Genomic DNA, 14688 nt, shown 5'->3' on the forward strand with positions numbered 1-14688 from the left:
TGCAAATTGTGTCATTTGTCTTTAATAATTATAGAAAACGTACTCAATGTTTGCAAACTCTTGCAAGTTATGTAATTTAGCCCTAACTCAGTTAACTTTTGTGGTTAAATCTGACCAAATAGACCCTATGTGAGGGTATTTTGGTCATTTTACTCTCATGTGAGGTCCATTTAGTCAAATTTAACCACAAAAATACCCTCATGTAGGGTCCATTTGATCATATTTAACCATAAAAATTAACTAAGTTAGGGCTAAAGGACATAACTTGCAAGGGTTTGCAAACATCAAGTACGTTTTCCGTAATTATTGAAGACAAAGGACACAGTTTGCAATAAGTCACATACATAAAGAACGATTTTTGTAATTACTCTATAAACTATTGTAACTTTTATTCTTCTATTTTCTTAAACCTTTATGTGTTTCCAAATTATTACGGTTCTATACACATTTTCTACTCGGTTTTAAACCTACAACTTAGTCTTGTAAACCTTATTATTATAAACCAAACAATTTTGTTTACCTGCACAAGGGCAGATATAGCTTGAGACAAGGGGTAACGGGGGCTATCCCTTAACGCATTGATGGTTGTGTAAATTTAAAAAAAAAGACTTTTTTTATTACGCTGTATTTATAGAAAAGAAATTTTTGAAACTTTGTACGTTTTCTTTAGATTCTGCCACTACACTGGCAGCCAATGGCTGGTATTGTTTCAAAAAATCAAAAGGAGCCATCTGTGATAAATCCAAAACTATAACGTGTCAATCTACAAGGGGTCCATTTGTCAATCACTGGGACCACGTGTCACCTTCAAACTTCACATGTTTTAAATTTTAAAGCGCACATAAAGCGTATCCGCTGGACGACACGTGTGAATGACTATGAGTTGCAATTTTATACATTTTGATTAAATTGCAGAAGTCACCTCTTATATTTATGAACTTCTCATTTTTGGTCCTCAAAAGTTCTAGGCAAACTTTTTTTCTACTTGGAGACTATTTGACAACTTTTAATGGTTAAGTGTTAAATCAGTAAAAGGTCTAAATTATTAAGTGTTAAACCAGTAAGAGGTCTAAACCATTAAGAGCTAGTATAATGTTTTATCGTCAGAGGCAAATGTTTGATTAATTCAGATTGGAGGTCTTAACCATTTAGACTCAATATAATGCTTAACCATTCAGAGTCAAATGTCTGAACCATTCAAACATCTGCTCGTGAAACAAACAGTCTAAACCATTAAGTGCTGAAGAAGTAAGAGGTCTGAACAATTAAGAGCGCTATTAAGAGCTAAACAAACAACCCCTTAGAACAACTTAGTCACACACCCACTAAACCTACTCCTAATCTACAATTTTTTTTTCACTATAGGACTAGAACCCTTACCATTTGAAAAAGAATACCATTATATAATCAAAGTGATACCACTAGATTACAAACCCTTTGGTGTAAACTTTCTTCTATAGGTAACAATTCAAACTCATTTCACAAATCATAACTATAATGCATTTTCAGTTCTATGATATAAAAACTGTTTATTGTGAAATCACTAGCGCTAGGTGGTACATACCCATTTAGTAACCTTGTGTATAATATTAACTTGACTTAATCCATAAAGTTGTAGATCCCCATCACATAATTTCAACCCGTTAGAGCTTTACTTAAATAGATTAAACATGTTAATTCAAATTCTTTATTAAACGGGTTAGAAATTACGACCCAAGAATCGGTTATTCACTTATTTTCACATCATGTTAACCTTCACACCCTAGATCACAACTTTAGATATTAGATCTCTGACCCCTTGATGAAAGTACAAATGTATAAAGACATACAGTGGTGGAGCTAACCTAAAAATTCAGGGTATCCCAGTTTATTTTTTTAAGAATCAGGGATATCATTTGTATAAAACCAGATTTTTTAATTTTTTCTTTACATTATGAAATCGGTAAGAAGACGAGGTTAAGGAATAGCTCGTGCTACTCCTTCTAATACACTAGCTCCACCCCTGAAAACATACATAGTGAAAACTTCAACCACTAAGCAAATTTAGCTGAATTGATTTAATATTGTATCTTATTATTTATTATAAAACAACATGTGCATAGAATGTTTGTATAGGAGCTTCATATGCATTGAGTGGTTGCACAAAGTTAAATAGTATTTTTGTGAGACAAAGAGAATATGATAATTGATATAGGGGGTAACTATTAGTCATATACACATGACCTTATTTATATAGTGTAAGACTAAATATATAATTATATGTATTTAATATAGTAGTTATGATTATCATTTATATTATAAACATTAAAATAAAAATAATACTTTATAATATATTAGTTGATAATTGTTGATGGACCAATTTACTCTTATTATCTAATAAGGTTTCCTGTTGGGTGTATTTAAGGGAATTACCAGAGAGGGTTTTGGGTTAGACATTAATCACAACATAATTCGACCCCCTCTATCTCCACTATTCACGAGTTCTTCAATCCTAAAGAACTCGATAATACCATCAGTAATATACACTATAAACGAAAACTAGTTCAAGCTAACACCAGATTTTTTAATTTTTTCTTTACATTATGAAATCGGTAAGAAGACGAGGTTAAGGAATAGCTCGTGCTACTCCTTCTAATACACTAGCTCCACCCCTGAAAACATACATAGTGAAAACTTCAACCACTAAGCAAATTTAGCTGAATTGATTTAATATTGTATCTTATTATTTATTATAAAACAACATGTGCATAGAATGTTTGTATAGGAGCTTCATATGCATTGAGTGGTTGCACAAAGTTAAATAGTATTTTTGTGAGACAAAGAGAATATGATAATTGATATAGGGGGTAACTATTAGTCATATACACATGACCTTATTTATATAGTGTAAGACTAAATATATAATTATATGTATTTAATATAGTAGTTATGATTATCATTTATATTATAAACATTAAAATAAAAATAATACTTTATAATATATTAGTTGATAATTGTTGATGGACCAATTTACTCTTATTATCTAATAAGGTTTCCTGTTGGGTGTATTTAAGGGAATTACCAGAGAGGGTTTTGGGTTAGACATTAATCACAACATAATTCGACCCCCTCTATCTCCACTATTCACGAGTTCTTCAATCCTAAAGAACTCGATAATACCATCAGTAATATACACTATAAACGAAAACTAGTTCAAGCTAACTAGCATGTCAAACTCCATGGCTGCATCTGCATCTGTACTATCTGCTGTAACAGGTATTACTTTTACATGTTTTCCATTACAACTCACATAACTGATCAAAGCAGTAGAAGAAATGAAGGACAAAGGATTCAATGAGTGTTGTTTAATTAGTGCAAGGACCGAAAGCATCAATAGCCTTATCTACAAGGGCATCCAAGGAAACTATACTCATGCAAGAAAACAATGAAATTACATAAAAACAAACACATGAAAGGCATCCAAGGAAACTATACTCATGCAAGAAAACAATATCATCGTCATCATCATACTCAGTAAATTCCACCAACAGCAAAGCTAAGATAGTGTCTGAGGAGGGTAAGATGTAGACAGCCTTACCTCTACCACGTAGGAATAGAGAGACTGCTTCCAGTGAGACCCCCGACTCGATGATGGTTTTGCATCAAACCTTGGATATTAGGCACATAACACTCGGCAATTAAGACAAAGACCAATTAATGCATGTACTCTATTGTCTTTCGGCTATCAACGCAACCACATGATGCATGATTAACCATCCCCTCTTTTAACATTATTTTCACGAAATTAGTAAAATAAAGTTAAAATTAGTGCACTTTCACTTTGCCCCCCAAGCGCCCACATATATATACATTATATACGCATACCGTACGCAAACGAGACGTATCATGCAAGAAACAATGAAATTACATAAAAACAAACACATGAAAGTTATCAACTTTTTTCATGTTTATTTAAAAAGACAGTTACCTCAAAAGTAGACAGTTGTAGAGAACACCTGTCCGTCGGAACACCGGCGGCCAGGTCGCCGGAATTTGACTGTTGGGAAATAAGAAACCAAATTGTTGATATTTAATATTTACAGTGTGAATCCTTAATTGGATAAAGTCATATAACAAAAAGAGAATGAGTGTTGTGATTGTATACTTCACCACTTTCTTCTTTGGTTTTCCAAACTACTTATACAAAGTCATTGTGATAAGATGTTTTGGCTTTCATGTTTTTGACTCAGTTTATATCATTTTCTTAAAGCAGTCAAAAATCCTATTTATTTAAGATCTAGAAAATTTTATATAAGTTTATATCTTGATCGACCAAGTTGGTGTCTAACGTGACTTTAGGATCGAGTTTCGGTTGATGAGGCTCCTAGCATGTAACTTTTAATCAGACAACTTATATAAAGGTGTACTCGATATTCATAAATAAACCTAAAAATTTTCAACTGGTAAGGATAGGGGGTGTGTATGGGTCGGTTTGGTTCGGTTTTTACTATTAACCATAACCATAACCGCTAGTTCGGTTATGGAGTTTTGGTAACCATAACCATAACCAAACTTCGGTTACGGTTAATCGGTTATGAAGTCGGTTATGGTTCGGTTTTGGTTAATTTCGGTTAAGTAACCAAGCAAGGTTTGAAATAAATAGGGTTGTGCACGATTTGAACTTAGCTTGAGCCTATTTTATAAGATAATGGAGACTATAATTTTTTGTTAAACTACCGATTTAAGGTTCTTTTTAATTAGGTAATTCTCAAACAAAAATAATTATGGCCATAACACCTTAGTTCTTTATCAAAATAAATGGCATCTACATCAATATCATTTTGTTACTAACATACTTTTATCTTAGTAAAATCCCTCTATGTGTTTTTGTAAAACACAAATCCATTATATAAAGTTAACATCACAAGTTCGGTTCGGTTTCGGTTATATCGGTTAACCAAAGCTTCATAACCATAACCATAACCGATTGAGCGGTTATACAAAGTTTCATAACCATAACCATTGGTTATATTGGTTATCGGTTATTAGTGGTTCGGTTATGTCGGTTATGGTTCGGTTATCGGTTATGGTGGTTAATTTCCTCACCCCTGGAGTAACTGGTACACGGCAAATATAAAACTAAGTGTAAAACAGGGTTTGGAATCAGATTTAGGACCGCCATATCAAAACTCGTGTCATATCTGACACAAGTCATCGTTAAATTCTTGCATTTTTAAACGAACATATGTCTTTATGACGGTCGTCTACTTATGCCCAGGAAGAGTGGGCCCACTCACTTGATTACTTCAATGTAAATTAATAAACTTTAATTAACATTACATTGTTACTTTATAAATGTTTTAATCTTTTTTTTTTCGAACGAAACCAACTATAAAAATACAACAATGGGTAAAGATGAAGCTTGAAGTCCCAAAAGGAACATGTTTTTATCATTTTCCTTCTAGATACATGTGTTTTGTCCAAAACTAGGTAGTTTCAGATGTTGCGTTCTTAGGATATGACTTGATCTAGGTATAGCTTGGTCCATAATAACTCTACGTGTCTTCCTTATATTTTGCTTCTAGCGATTTGTAGTTTTTTTGAACTACAAATCTTACATCACTTTGTTATATAAAAATGCTATTTAATCGCATAATCGGACTTTTTTCTCACGCATAAGTTTATACGATTCTTACGGTTTCTTACTAAAAGTTGGTTATGCAATGAACGAACATCATTTCCTGTCTATACATACATACATACACATACATGTATTATTTATTATACAACTGTAAACTTTAGTGAGTTTTATTTAAATAGATGGAAAAGTTGGAGTAGAGGATGACACAAATAAAAAAAACTAGTTATTCGTTTACGGCAAACCAATTATTGTCAATTTTTAAATGAATATTAAAAAAAAAACAATATTTCATGATACAACACAATACTTTCTTTTTCAACAAACTCAATTACACTTCTGCTTCTCGCATGTCCATTAGAAAATAACAGCTATTTTGATTGTAGCACCGTTTTTTTTCTTTTTCGAAATAAAAGTTTATTTGTAAAGGAGCCAAAACTGAAACAACTGGCCCGAAATCTAAGACGTGCCCTTTCTTGAACCGAAAAAAAAAAACATAAAACATCGGTGCTGTAAAAATCGCGACTAGTCGGTGATTAATCGCTAGTCAGCTCTAGTTGGGCCTAGTCAGCCTGCCAAAAATTAGTGATTTCGGCCAGATTCTAGCAAAAAATCTGTATATTCCGGTCAAAACCTGTAAATTAGCCAGTTTCCAACCAAACCATGTGAACTCCAACAATTAATCTTGTATAATTAAAAAATGAGTTGAGGAAGAGTTAAAACCTGTCTACTTAAAATATTTACTTATAAAACCTGTCTAAGACGTGTCCTTTTTTAAACGAAAAAATAACACAAAACACCATTGATTAAATTCATAAATATTGAAACTAACTGCACCATGCCTAGCTTATATTTAATTTTGTACAATTAAATGATAGTTGGTTATTTGACATAAAAATAATTGCGTCAAATTATGAGACAGTAATTGCTGTCGAAAATAATCGTATTTTATGTAAACGTACATCTGTCAAGATCGCCATGCATAGTCAACTCTCAAGATATATACAAACATTGGTCTAAATATTGTATGATTTTCTGATCTTTTTTTCTTAACAAAATGCATTCTTTATTGAATATATTAGTTATTTTATCTTAAATTAATAAACTATACCTTTCCACATTTGACAAAGCATCAATCATATATAGTAAAAACAAACTAAAGGACATCATCAATAGTGGAAATAATGAAGCAAAAATAATAGAAGGAAACATTCAAGGGATTAAAAAAGAAAAGAACTTCTAGATTATATATGATCATGTACTAAGATCCAAATAACAATATATTCATAAAATTACATAAAAACAGAAGGATCCAAGATTTCTTGATATTCATATTTGAACAAGTTGCTATAGTTGCTTATTTCTCTATCATCTTCTGTGCTGCTTCCGTTGATATAACTAGTCGTATTTGAGTTTGTGTATAGTGAAACCGGACTTGATGAAGGAGTCGATAGATTAGGTAAATGTGAGGGGACGTCAAAAGCGCTTGAAGTCAAATTCGACTGAGGATCGATAAACTGTTGTTGGTAACCTTCGTTTGCTACAAAGTTGTCAAGATCGTTTATCCAATCGTTTTGTTGGTCAAAACGAGAAAGACTTGAAGGAAGTTGATCTACATTGGGTTCCATGAGTTGGGCAGAATCACTAGTAAATGGAGCATAATGAGAGTTATGCAATGGGGCACAACTAGGAATTTCTTGAATTAGGGTTTGGTGAACTTGGTTTTGAAGTTGGACTAGACCGTTATCTTGAACTTGATGAGGATAACCAAATTGGTTTTCTTGACCATTTTGGTGAACCAAGTTAAGGTTTTGATTGTTTTGAGTCGATAGCAGTGAAGCTGCTATCCTCAACAAGTGAGGGTTCACCACTGGTTGAACCCTGAACATGCTCGTGCTAGGCGAGCTATAAAAGGACGAGCTCAAAATAGATGACACATCTAGAAGATCAAGTCGAGGTTTGTGCGTGACTGGATCAATTCCCATACGAAGAAGTTTTTTCCTAATATTAGTGTTCCAGTAATTTTTGATTTCGTTATCAGTTCTTCCTGGTAAACGAGCTGCAATAGCCGACCACCTGTCCAAATTTTAAATCTTTAGCAAAACCCTTTTTATAAAGTAATATATAAAACAAAACCCAAGTTTTAATAATCCATTTAAGTAATTAACTAAACAAAAATAATAATAAAAAAGTTGACATACTTGTTCCCCAACACACTATGCATTTGAATAATTGTCTCCTCTTCTTCAAAAGAGAACCTTCCTCTTTTAATATCGGGTCTAAGATAATTCGTCCATCTTAACCTACAACTCTTTCCGCACCTCTGTAACCCTACACATCATCAAATTTTTAACAATTAAAAAACTGTATCGGTGAATAATATTTTGTGTACGACGAATCGAAGAACTTAATTACCAGCATTCGCGGGGAGAGTTCTCCAGTTTCCATAACCATTCTTTTGAATATAATCAATAAGTTTCTGATCTTCTTCTGCAGTCCATGGACCTTTCTTTAAACCATTCTTCTCACAACAAGGTGATCTTCCCATGATGTTCAACTTCTGTAATCTGTATGTTTGTTTCTGAAAGAGTTATATGTATCAAAAGTGTGTGTTTGTGTTAGAGATAGAAAGAGACGTAGGTCCTTAGTAATAATGAGAGTACTTGTGTAGACATATATATATATATACACACATGTAAATTGTAGATGGAAAGAAGACAAGAAACAAAAGTGGAAGTCAAACGGATTCGGTGGCCGTCCGATTTAGATCTTCATGGCAACGTGTCCCTTCTATTAAAGCCATACACAAAATTAACACACGTAAAACACATAAGTGTGTATCCACAATTATTATTAATATATACAAAGTCAAATGCATTTTGATTTTTTATTTTTGTTACATGGCAACCGGGAAACCATGCAGGAAAAATTAAAGGATTATATTTTTGTCTTGATTTATTATATTTTTGTTATATAGCCTCCTAATTTTATTACAAGCACACACCATATATTAATATTTGTAACCCACTAAACCGTCATTTAAAAGTTAGAGCTTGAGTCATAGCCTCTAAATTTTAAACGGTTATTTGAGGATTCATTGGACGATCGTTTAGAGGTTAGGGCTCACTATAAAAATTTTTGTCTGATACGATGGATTTTTGCGATAACATGTCGCCGGGATACCTTTTACTGATGACATGTCGTCTGGAGTGTTGAAAACTTCAACGCTAGAGGGTATAACGGTCATTGGGAATGGAACGTTGGCAAAAGTGAACATTTAGCAACGACAAGTCATACTAAAAGCCCGTTTAAAAAAAGATATTTTTTGAATAAAAATAATTTAAAAGTTAAAATAATAATACATCTTCCCTAAAGTTCGTTACAAACTTTATTTTTAAAGAATTAAGTAAAAATAAAAAATAAACATGACCCGTTTACTAATTACGCCATATCGTGCTAAAAGTGGTTTTTATTTTAATATTTAATTATTTATATTTTATCAAAATTTTCCATTAAATACGAACATGTGAATTAAAAAGCGACATATTGCAACTAATTATAGTTAAAAAAATGTCAAATTACGTAATTTAATTAGTTTTAATATAAACCATCAAAGTATCATAACAATCTAATAATCATCTTCATCTTGCATCGAAGACCAACCTTTTTGGAGCTTAGATCATTTATCTCATCTTGCATCCGTTGCATGTATTAAAAAGTTATGTTTTTTAAAATATTAACGACCTAACTTTAAGCAACCGTTTGAGTTTTTCATCGAGCGGCCATTAGAATTTGGGGGTGACATGTTTACTTTGAATATGGCATAGGATTTATCTTAATTATAAAGGTTACGAACGTATGGACGTCATAACACATAAGATGATATTCAGAATCGGTGTTTGCAAACACTGACACAGTGACACTCTACTAGCTCGACTGGACAACCATTCTCTTTTTCGACACGTGTCGTCCACGTCATCTTAACCAAACCACTTGATGGTGTAGTACATGGTGAGGTATGTGATTTGGAATTGAAAAAAAATGATTGGTTAAAGCCAAAGCCCAACCAAACTCTCTCTTGATCTAGCTCGTGGCCACAACAAAGGAGGGAAGCCCAAAATGTGACAACCGCTAGGAAGAGGGGTGGTGTTCCCCTCGTGATTTGCGAACCACATGACCATCATGCATCATCTAAGGGAAACAATTTGGAAGATTATTAGACCATGTGTAGTGGTAATGTGTTATAATGCCCCCACCATGGGGCATTATCCGACACGTGGCGTCCTAGTCAGCGATGGGGCATTATAGCAAAAGTGGCGTGGTGGGAATAATGCCTGATAATGCCCCTTCCAATCATTAAACAAAAAAAAATTAAAAGCAAAAAGATGGATGTGATTGGCTAGTCAAAGTTGCATGGGGTTCTCTAAAAGATGTCAGACACATGTGCCAAAGTGATTGGTTAAAGAAGCATGTGCAGTACTCTCTCTCTCTCTCTCTCTACTCAGCGTTATTATTAAAGCACCAAACTTCATTTTTTTGATTTTTTTTTTAAATAACGCCCCATGTAATGGTAGTGGGGGCGTTTTGGGGCGTTAGTTTTCAATTTTTTTTAAAAGTCACACCCCACTACGGTGGTCTTACTAGGGCTTCTTTTAAAACATTGACTGAAGTTCGTAGCTTTTGTGGCCTTGTTGCTTGTTACTAGTGGTTCAATCACAACTTCATCAATATTATGTTTCCATCACAAACGGTTTGAACAAAATATATATCTCTTTTTTATATTTTAGTTTGATTTTTTTTACATTTATCTTAATTTTCTTATTTGGTTGATTCTTAAACCCCTCAAATCATTTCTTTAATACAACTATATCATCGGATTCAATTTCAACAAAGTGAACACCAATCAATTAATGCAGTAGGGTACTAGTTTAGCATAGGATTCACTAAACCATTTCAAGGTCAACATGAAGGTGACGTCATCACTACATATACACAAGGGTAAATCCCTGTTCAATAAAAAAAAATAAGAGGTTGTATTAACGCTATGCGTTTGTGTGTTGTGGCTAAAGGCACAACCTAGATTAATCCTTTAATATTGTGACACATGTCGGTGATTAGATGCCCACTCATCACCTTGTCCGCTCACCCCACCCTCACTTGAGCCTGTTGTGTTAGCTTCACCAATAGCACCAACGCGTCACCACCCTCACACCTCCGTTGAAACCTCCACTGAAGCTTAGCCGTTGTGGTGTTCACGAGCCACCATAGCATCCGCATGGCTAGCGCCCCACGCTCACAACTCCACAACGCGTAGTCTAAAAGTTAAATAGGGTAAAAAACTATTATTACATTTATTTCGTACACAAGGTAAACAAAATAAATATATACTAAAGTTGACTTTTGTCTCATGGGATTCTGGCCACCACTATATCGGCAATCTTCAGTGCTCCACGTTGTTTCGGCAAATTCTATTAGGCAAACCACCAGTCCACCACCACTCAAAATCATATATGTTTATACACTTATAGTAATAGTAATATATTCTTTTTAAACCATATATTAGTCACTAATCATAATTTCAAACCTTTGGTCACCAAATTTAAAATTAATAAAACAACACACGTATATATATTATCGACTGGCAAGGACCACACGTACCTATTCATAAATTATTACACAGTTAAACTTGCAAGAATTTGAAATGGCAATAAAAATAATAAAAAAAATAGGCAGTTTTCCAGGACTTTGATTAATACATTTATTTATATATTATTATTGTTGTGTTGAAGAAATAAGCAAGTGCCATGTGAACCCTTGTCAAGACATTGAAAATTACGTCTCAAAACTCAAAAGTCTTGACCAGTCACTCCCCATCTTTGGTCAAATATTAGTTTATTCTTAACTCACATAACATTTAAATTTAAAAGATTGTTTATCATAAACTTTTTAAACCATAATCTAAATACATGTAATTAATTATAATTGATATTATTTGTATGTATTGTATGCTTTTGGTGTTCTTATGCCACAAAGTAGAAGCAAAAGTTATATGTGGTCTCCTTGTAAATCGTTAAAGCTGATCAAACCATCCAAAACAAAGTAAGCCGACAGGTTCAGTCGGTTTAAAGCCATGGTTTTTTGATCCACAGATTGTTTGTTACGGCTTCACGCTTTAGCTAATAGTTTGAAACTTGAAACGGGGCGTTTGAAAAAAAAGCCTTGTTCATAATGGCAAACACAAACCACTTTCGCCAATCGCCGGACTAAAACACAAACCTTAGCTACGATGCTACGGGTTTTGTCTTTTAGTTTAATTTTTTTTTACTTTGATGATCAAGTTTCAGCTTTTGTATTTTTAGTCCATGTTCTTTACCAATATTTATCATTCCGTCCTTCTACTTTAAATTTCATAGTATACATGTTTAGCCCCTTGACTTTAATAAAGTGTTTCTCCTCATTAGTTAACTTTGTATATATATATATATATATATATATATATATATATATATATATATATATTTAGTCATCATACTTTAACTTGATAACGGTTTGTCTTTTTAACCCCTTCTCTTTACTATATTTATTATACTTTCCTTCTACTTTAACTTTCATTACATACTTGTTTAGTCTTTCTACTTTAGTCATTCTACTTTAACTTTGCTAATACACATATTTAGTCACTCTACTTTTATATTGAGTGTCCAGCTCGCCCCACCGCAGAGCGCAGATGTAACCCCCTAGTTTCATCTAATTAGAGCTAGACCATAAACACCCTATATTTTAGATCACAAGTGAATTATCATACATTTCAATGAAATACATATGGTAGAAAACATGATCTAACTAATAATATTCTTAGCTTAATGTCTCCTATCATCAAGGCACCCATTAATATTAAAAAAAAATCCCAAAATAGCATGAGTAGGCATATTAACTACTACTATTTAACAATTTTTAAAACTGTCTTACTCGATTCGGGTAATGCCAGCAACAACCAGTCGATAAGATCACACATATCCACGATATGTTAATTACTTTATTCAGTAATTTAACAACCATTGAAATTCTTTTAAGAAACATATAATCTAGATATGAGATCTGGACCATGTGATGTGAGCAATGCATTTAATAACTACTAGTTTAAACTAATGGCTTGAGATGTGTGTGGATAGCATTAGAGCATATCCAAAGCCGGTAAAAGGGACGGGGATGTGGCGTCTAAAAGGGGACATCATCAGAGGAGATGGCGTCCGGCAGTGGCGACGCTTGAGATTTCCGAACGAAGGTCGAAAACGTATATAAAAAATATTTCTATAAAACCAGGGGGTCAAAAACGTATATACCAAAAAAAATTTATACGAAAACTACATATTCTCCACTACTGAACGAAAAAGTTCGGGGGGTCGGCTGCCCCCTCCTGCCCCTATTATCCTATGCCCATGGCGTCCGGTTGTTGCTTGGCATCTGGATTTTTAGACTGGTATAAATTATTTGATATCCGAGAAAACTATTATTAACCAATCAAAACTTTATATTTTTCTTCAATTTTTACGTTTTTTTGATTGAATGGTTAGTATTGTAAAATAAGAATTATATGTAGCTCATCAGCTATATATATATAGGAAAGTTAACGTACAATATTCATTAACGTACGATGTGTATGATATTAAATCGCGCATGTTATAAAATGCAAAACTTAATCACGCATGAACAAAACCATATAATCATGCATAAACAGATCATATAATCACGCGTGAACAAAACTGAAAATCAAGCATGGGGTAAACCCCTAATCATGCATGTTAATTATTTTTTGTTCATGCATGATTAGGGTTTGAATTTCTTAACATGCATATTTAATATCGTACGCATCGCACGTTAAGGACTATTCTATTTAAAACTTTATATTGTTAGAAAAGGAAAAAAATAATTTAGAGAAAATTATGGATTCCTCAACATCATCTCCATATTTAAGTCTTTCCTTTTTTATTCGTTCTTGTAAAGCCTATAAATAAAGGCTCGTTTTTCCTGTTTTGTATGCAAGATATATGCAATGTAGTCTTCAATTTTCAACATGGTATCAGAGCAGTGCATACGATCTTGAGATCAATCCGCTCAAACCACAAAACAAAGCCATTCAGTAAAACCCATCTCCTTCAAACCACAAAACAAAACCGATTCAGAAATCCTCTCTTCCAAAACTCAAAATCAAAATCAAACTCCAAAAAAAAAAAAAAAAAAAAATCAACAACCTACCCCTTCAAAAGCTTCAGAAAACTCAGTCTTCAGCTTCTTCCTGCGTAACAACTCAGTTTAGTGGCTATTATTGTTTTCGAGACAACTCAGTGGGGGCGCAATTTAAGGTATTGGCTATTATATTATATTGTTTTCGAAAATAAGTGGAGGAGGTGGCCATTATTTTTCGAAGACATCAATATTTTGACGGCTGAAACAAAAGTTTAGTGGACGACAGAAGGTACAAGGAGAACAACTGTTTCTTTAGGCGCAAGAAAAAAAAAAAACGCTCCGCACTTAGCTTGCGGGGGAGAACCAAAACCAAGGCACCATGTTTATCGACGGTGTCTCCAAACCAAAACCAAGCCACCATGTCTGCCGACGGTGGCTCAAACCAAACCAAAAGCAAAAACCCAAAAGACCATCAAAACCAAAAATCCAAACCTCAAAACCAAAACTCAATGCCAAGACCCAAATGGCCAAGTTGAATTTTTTCAACTTGAGGGGAAACCAAAACCCAAAATAGGCTGCCATGTCATGAAGACGGTAGCCTCAATCAAACCAAAAGTTACCATGTCGAAAGACGGTAACTCAAGTCAAATCAAAGGTTACCATGTCTAAAGGCGGTAACTCAATAACTCAAACTACCATGTCAAGAAGCCAAACCAAAAAAACCAAACATAATCAAAACCCGAAATCAAAACCAATTCAAGTTGAATCGTGGATATCCCACAATTCAACTTGAGGGGGAGTGTTAGAAAAGGAAAAAAATAATTTAGAGAAAATTATGGATTCCTCAACATCATCTCCATATTTAAGTCTTTCCTTTTTTATTC

The 14688-nt window shown here is 33.5% G+C and overlaps 1 protein-coding gene across 1 annotated transcript; it reads right to left on the minus strand.

Annotated features, from left to right (window-relative positions):
• Nucleotides 1-6837: 6837 nt before the first annotated feature.
• On the minus strand, nucleotides 6838-8255 carry LOC110939761 (transcription factor MYB41). The gene is made up of 3 exons (XM_022181327.2): nucleotides 8033-8255; nucleotides 7819-7948; nucleotides 6838-7693 (listed from the first exon to the last, which is right to left on the minus strand). The coding sequence occupies exons 1-3, from the start codon at nucleotides 8163-8165 to the stop codon at nucleotides 6910-6912; spliced, it is 1047 nt and encodes a 348-aa protein (XP_022037019.1). The 5' UTR covers nucleotides 8166-8255; the 3' UTR covers nucleotides 6838-6909.
• Between the last annotated feature and the right edge of the window lie 6433 nt (nucleotides 8256-14688).

Source organism: Helianthus annuus, chromosome 5, assembly GCF_002127325.2.
Source record: "Helianthus annuus cultivar XRQ/B chromosome 5, HanXRQr2.0-SUNRISE, whole genome shotgun sequence".
Classification (NCBI taxonomy): domain Eukaryota; kingdom Viridiplantae; phylum Streptophyta; class Magnoliopsida; order Asterales; family Asteraceae; genus Helianthus; species Helianthus annuus.

Coding starts and splice junctions, on each gene's coding strand:
- LOC110939761 (XM_022181327.2), bottom strand. CDS start 8,165: ATGGGAAGATCACCTTGTTGTGAGAAGAATGGTTTAAAGAAAGGTCCA. Junction 7,949..8,032: donor AACTCTCCCCGCGAATGCTG/GTAATTAAGTTC, acceptor GATGATGTGTAG/GGTTACAGAGGTGCGGAAAG. Junction 7,694..7,818: donor CATAGTGTGTTGGGGAACAA/GTATGTCAACTT, acceptor AAATTTGGACAG/GTGGTCGGCTATTGCAGCTC.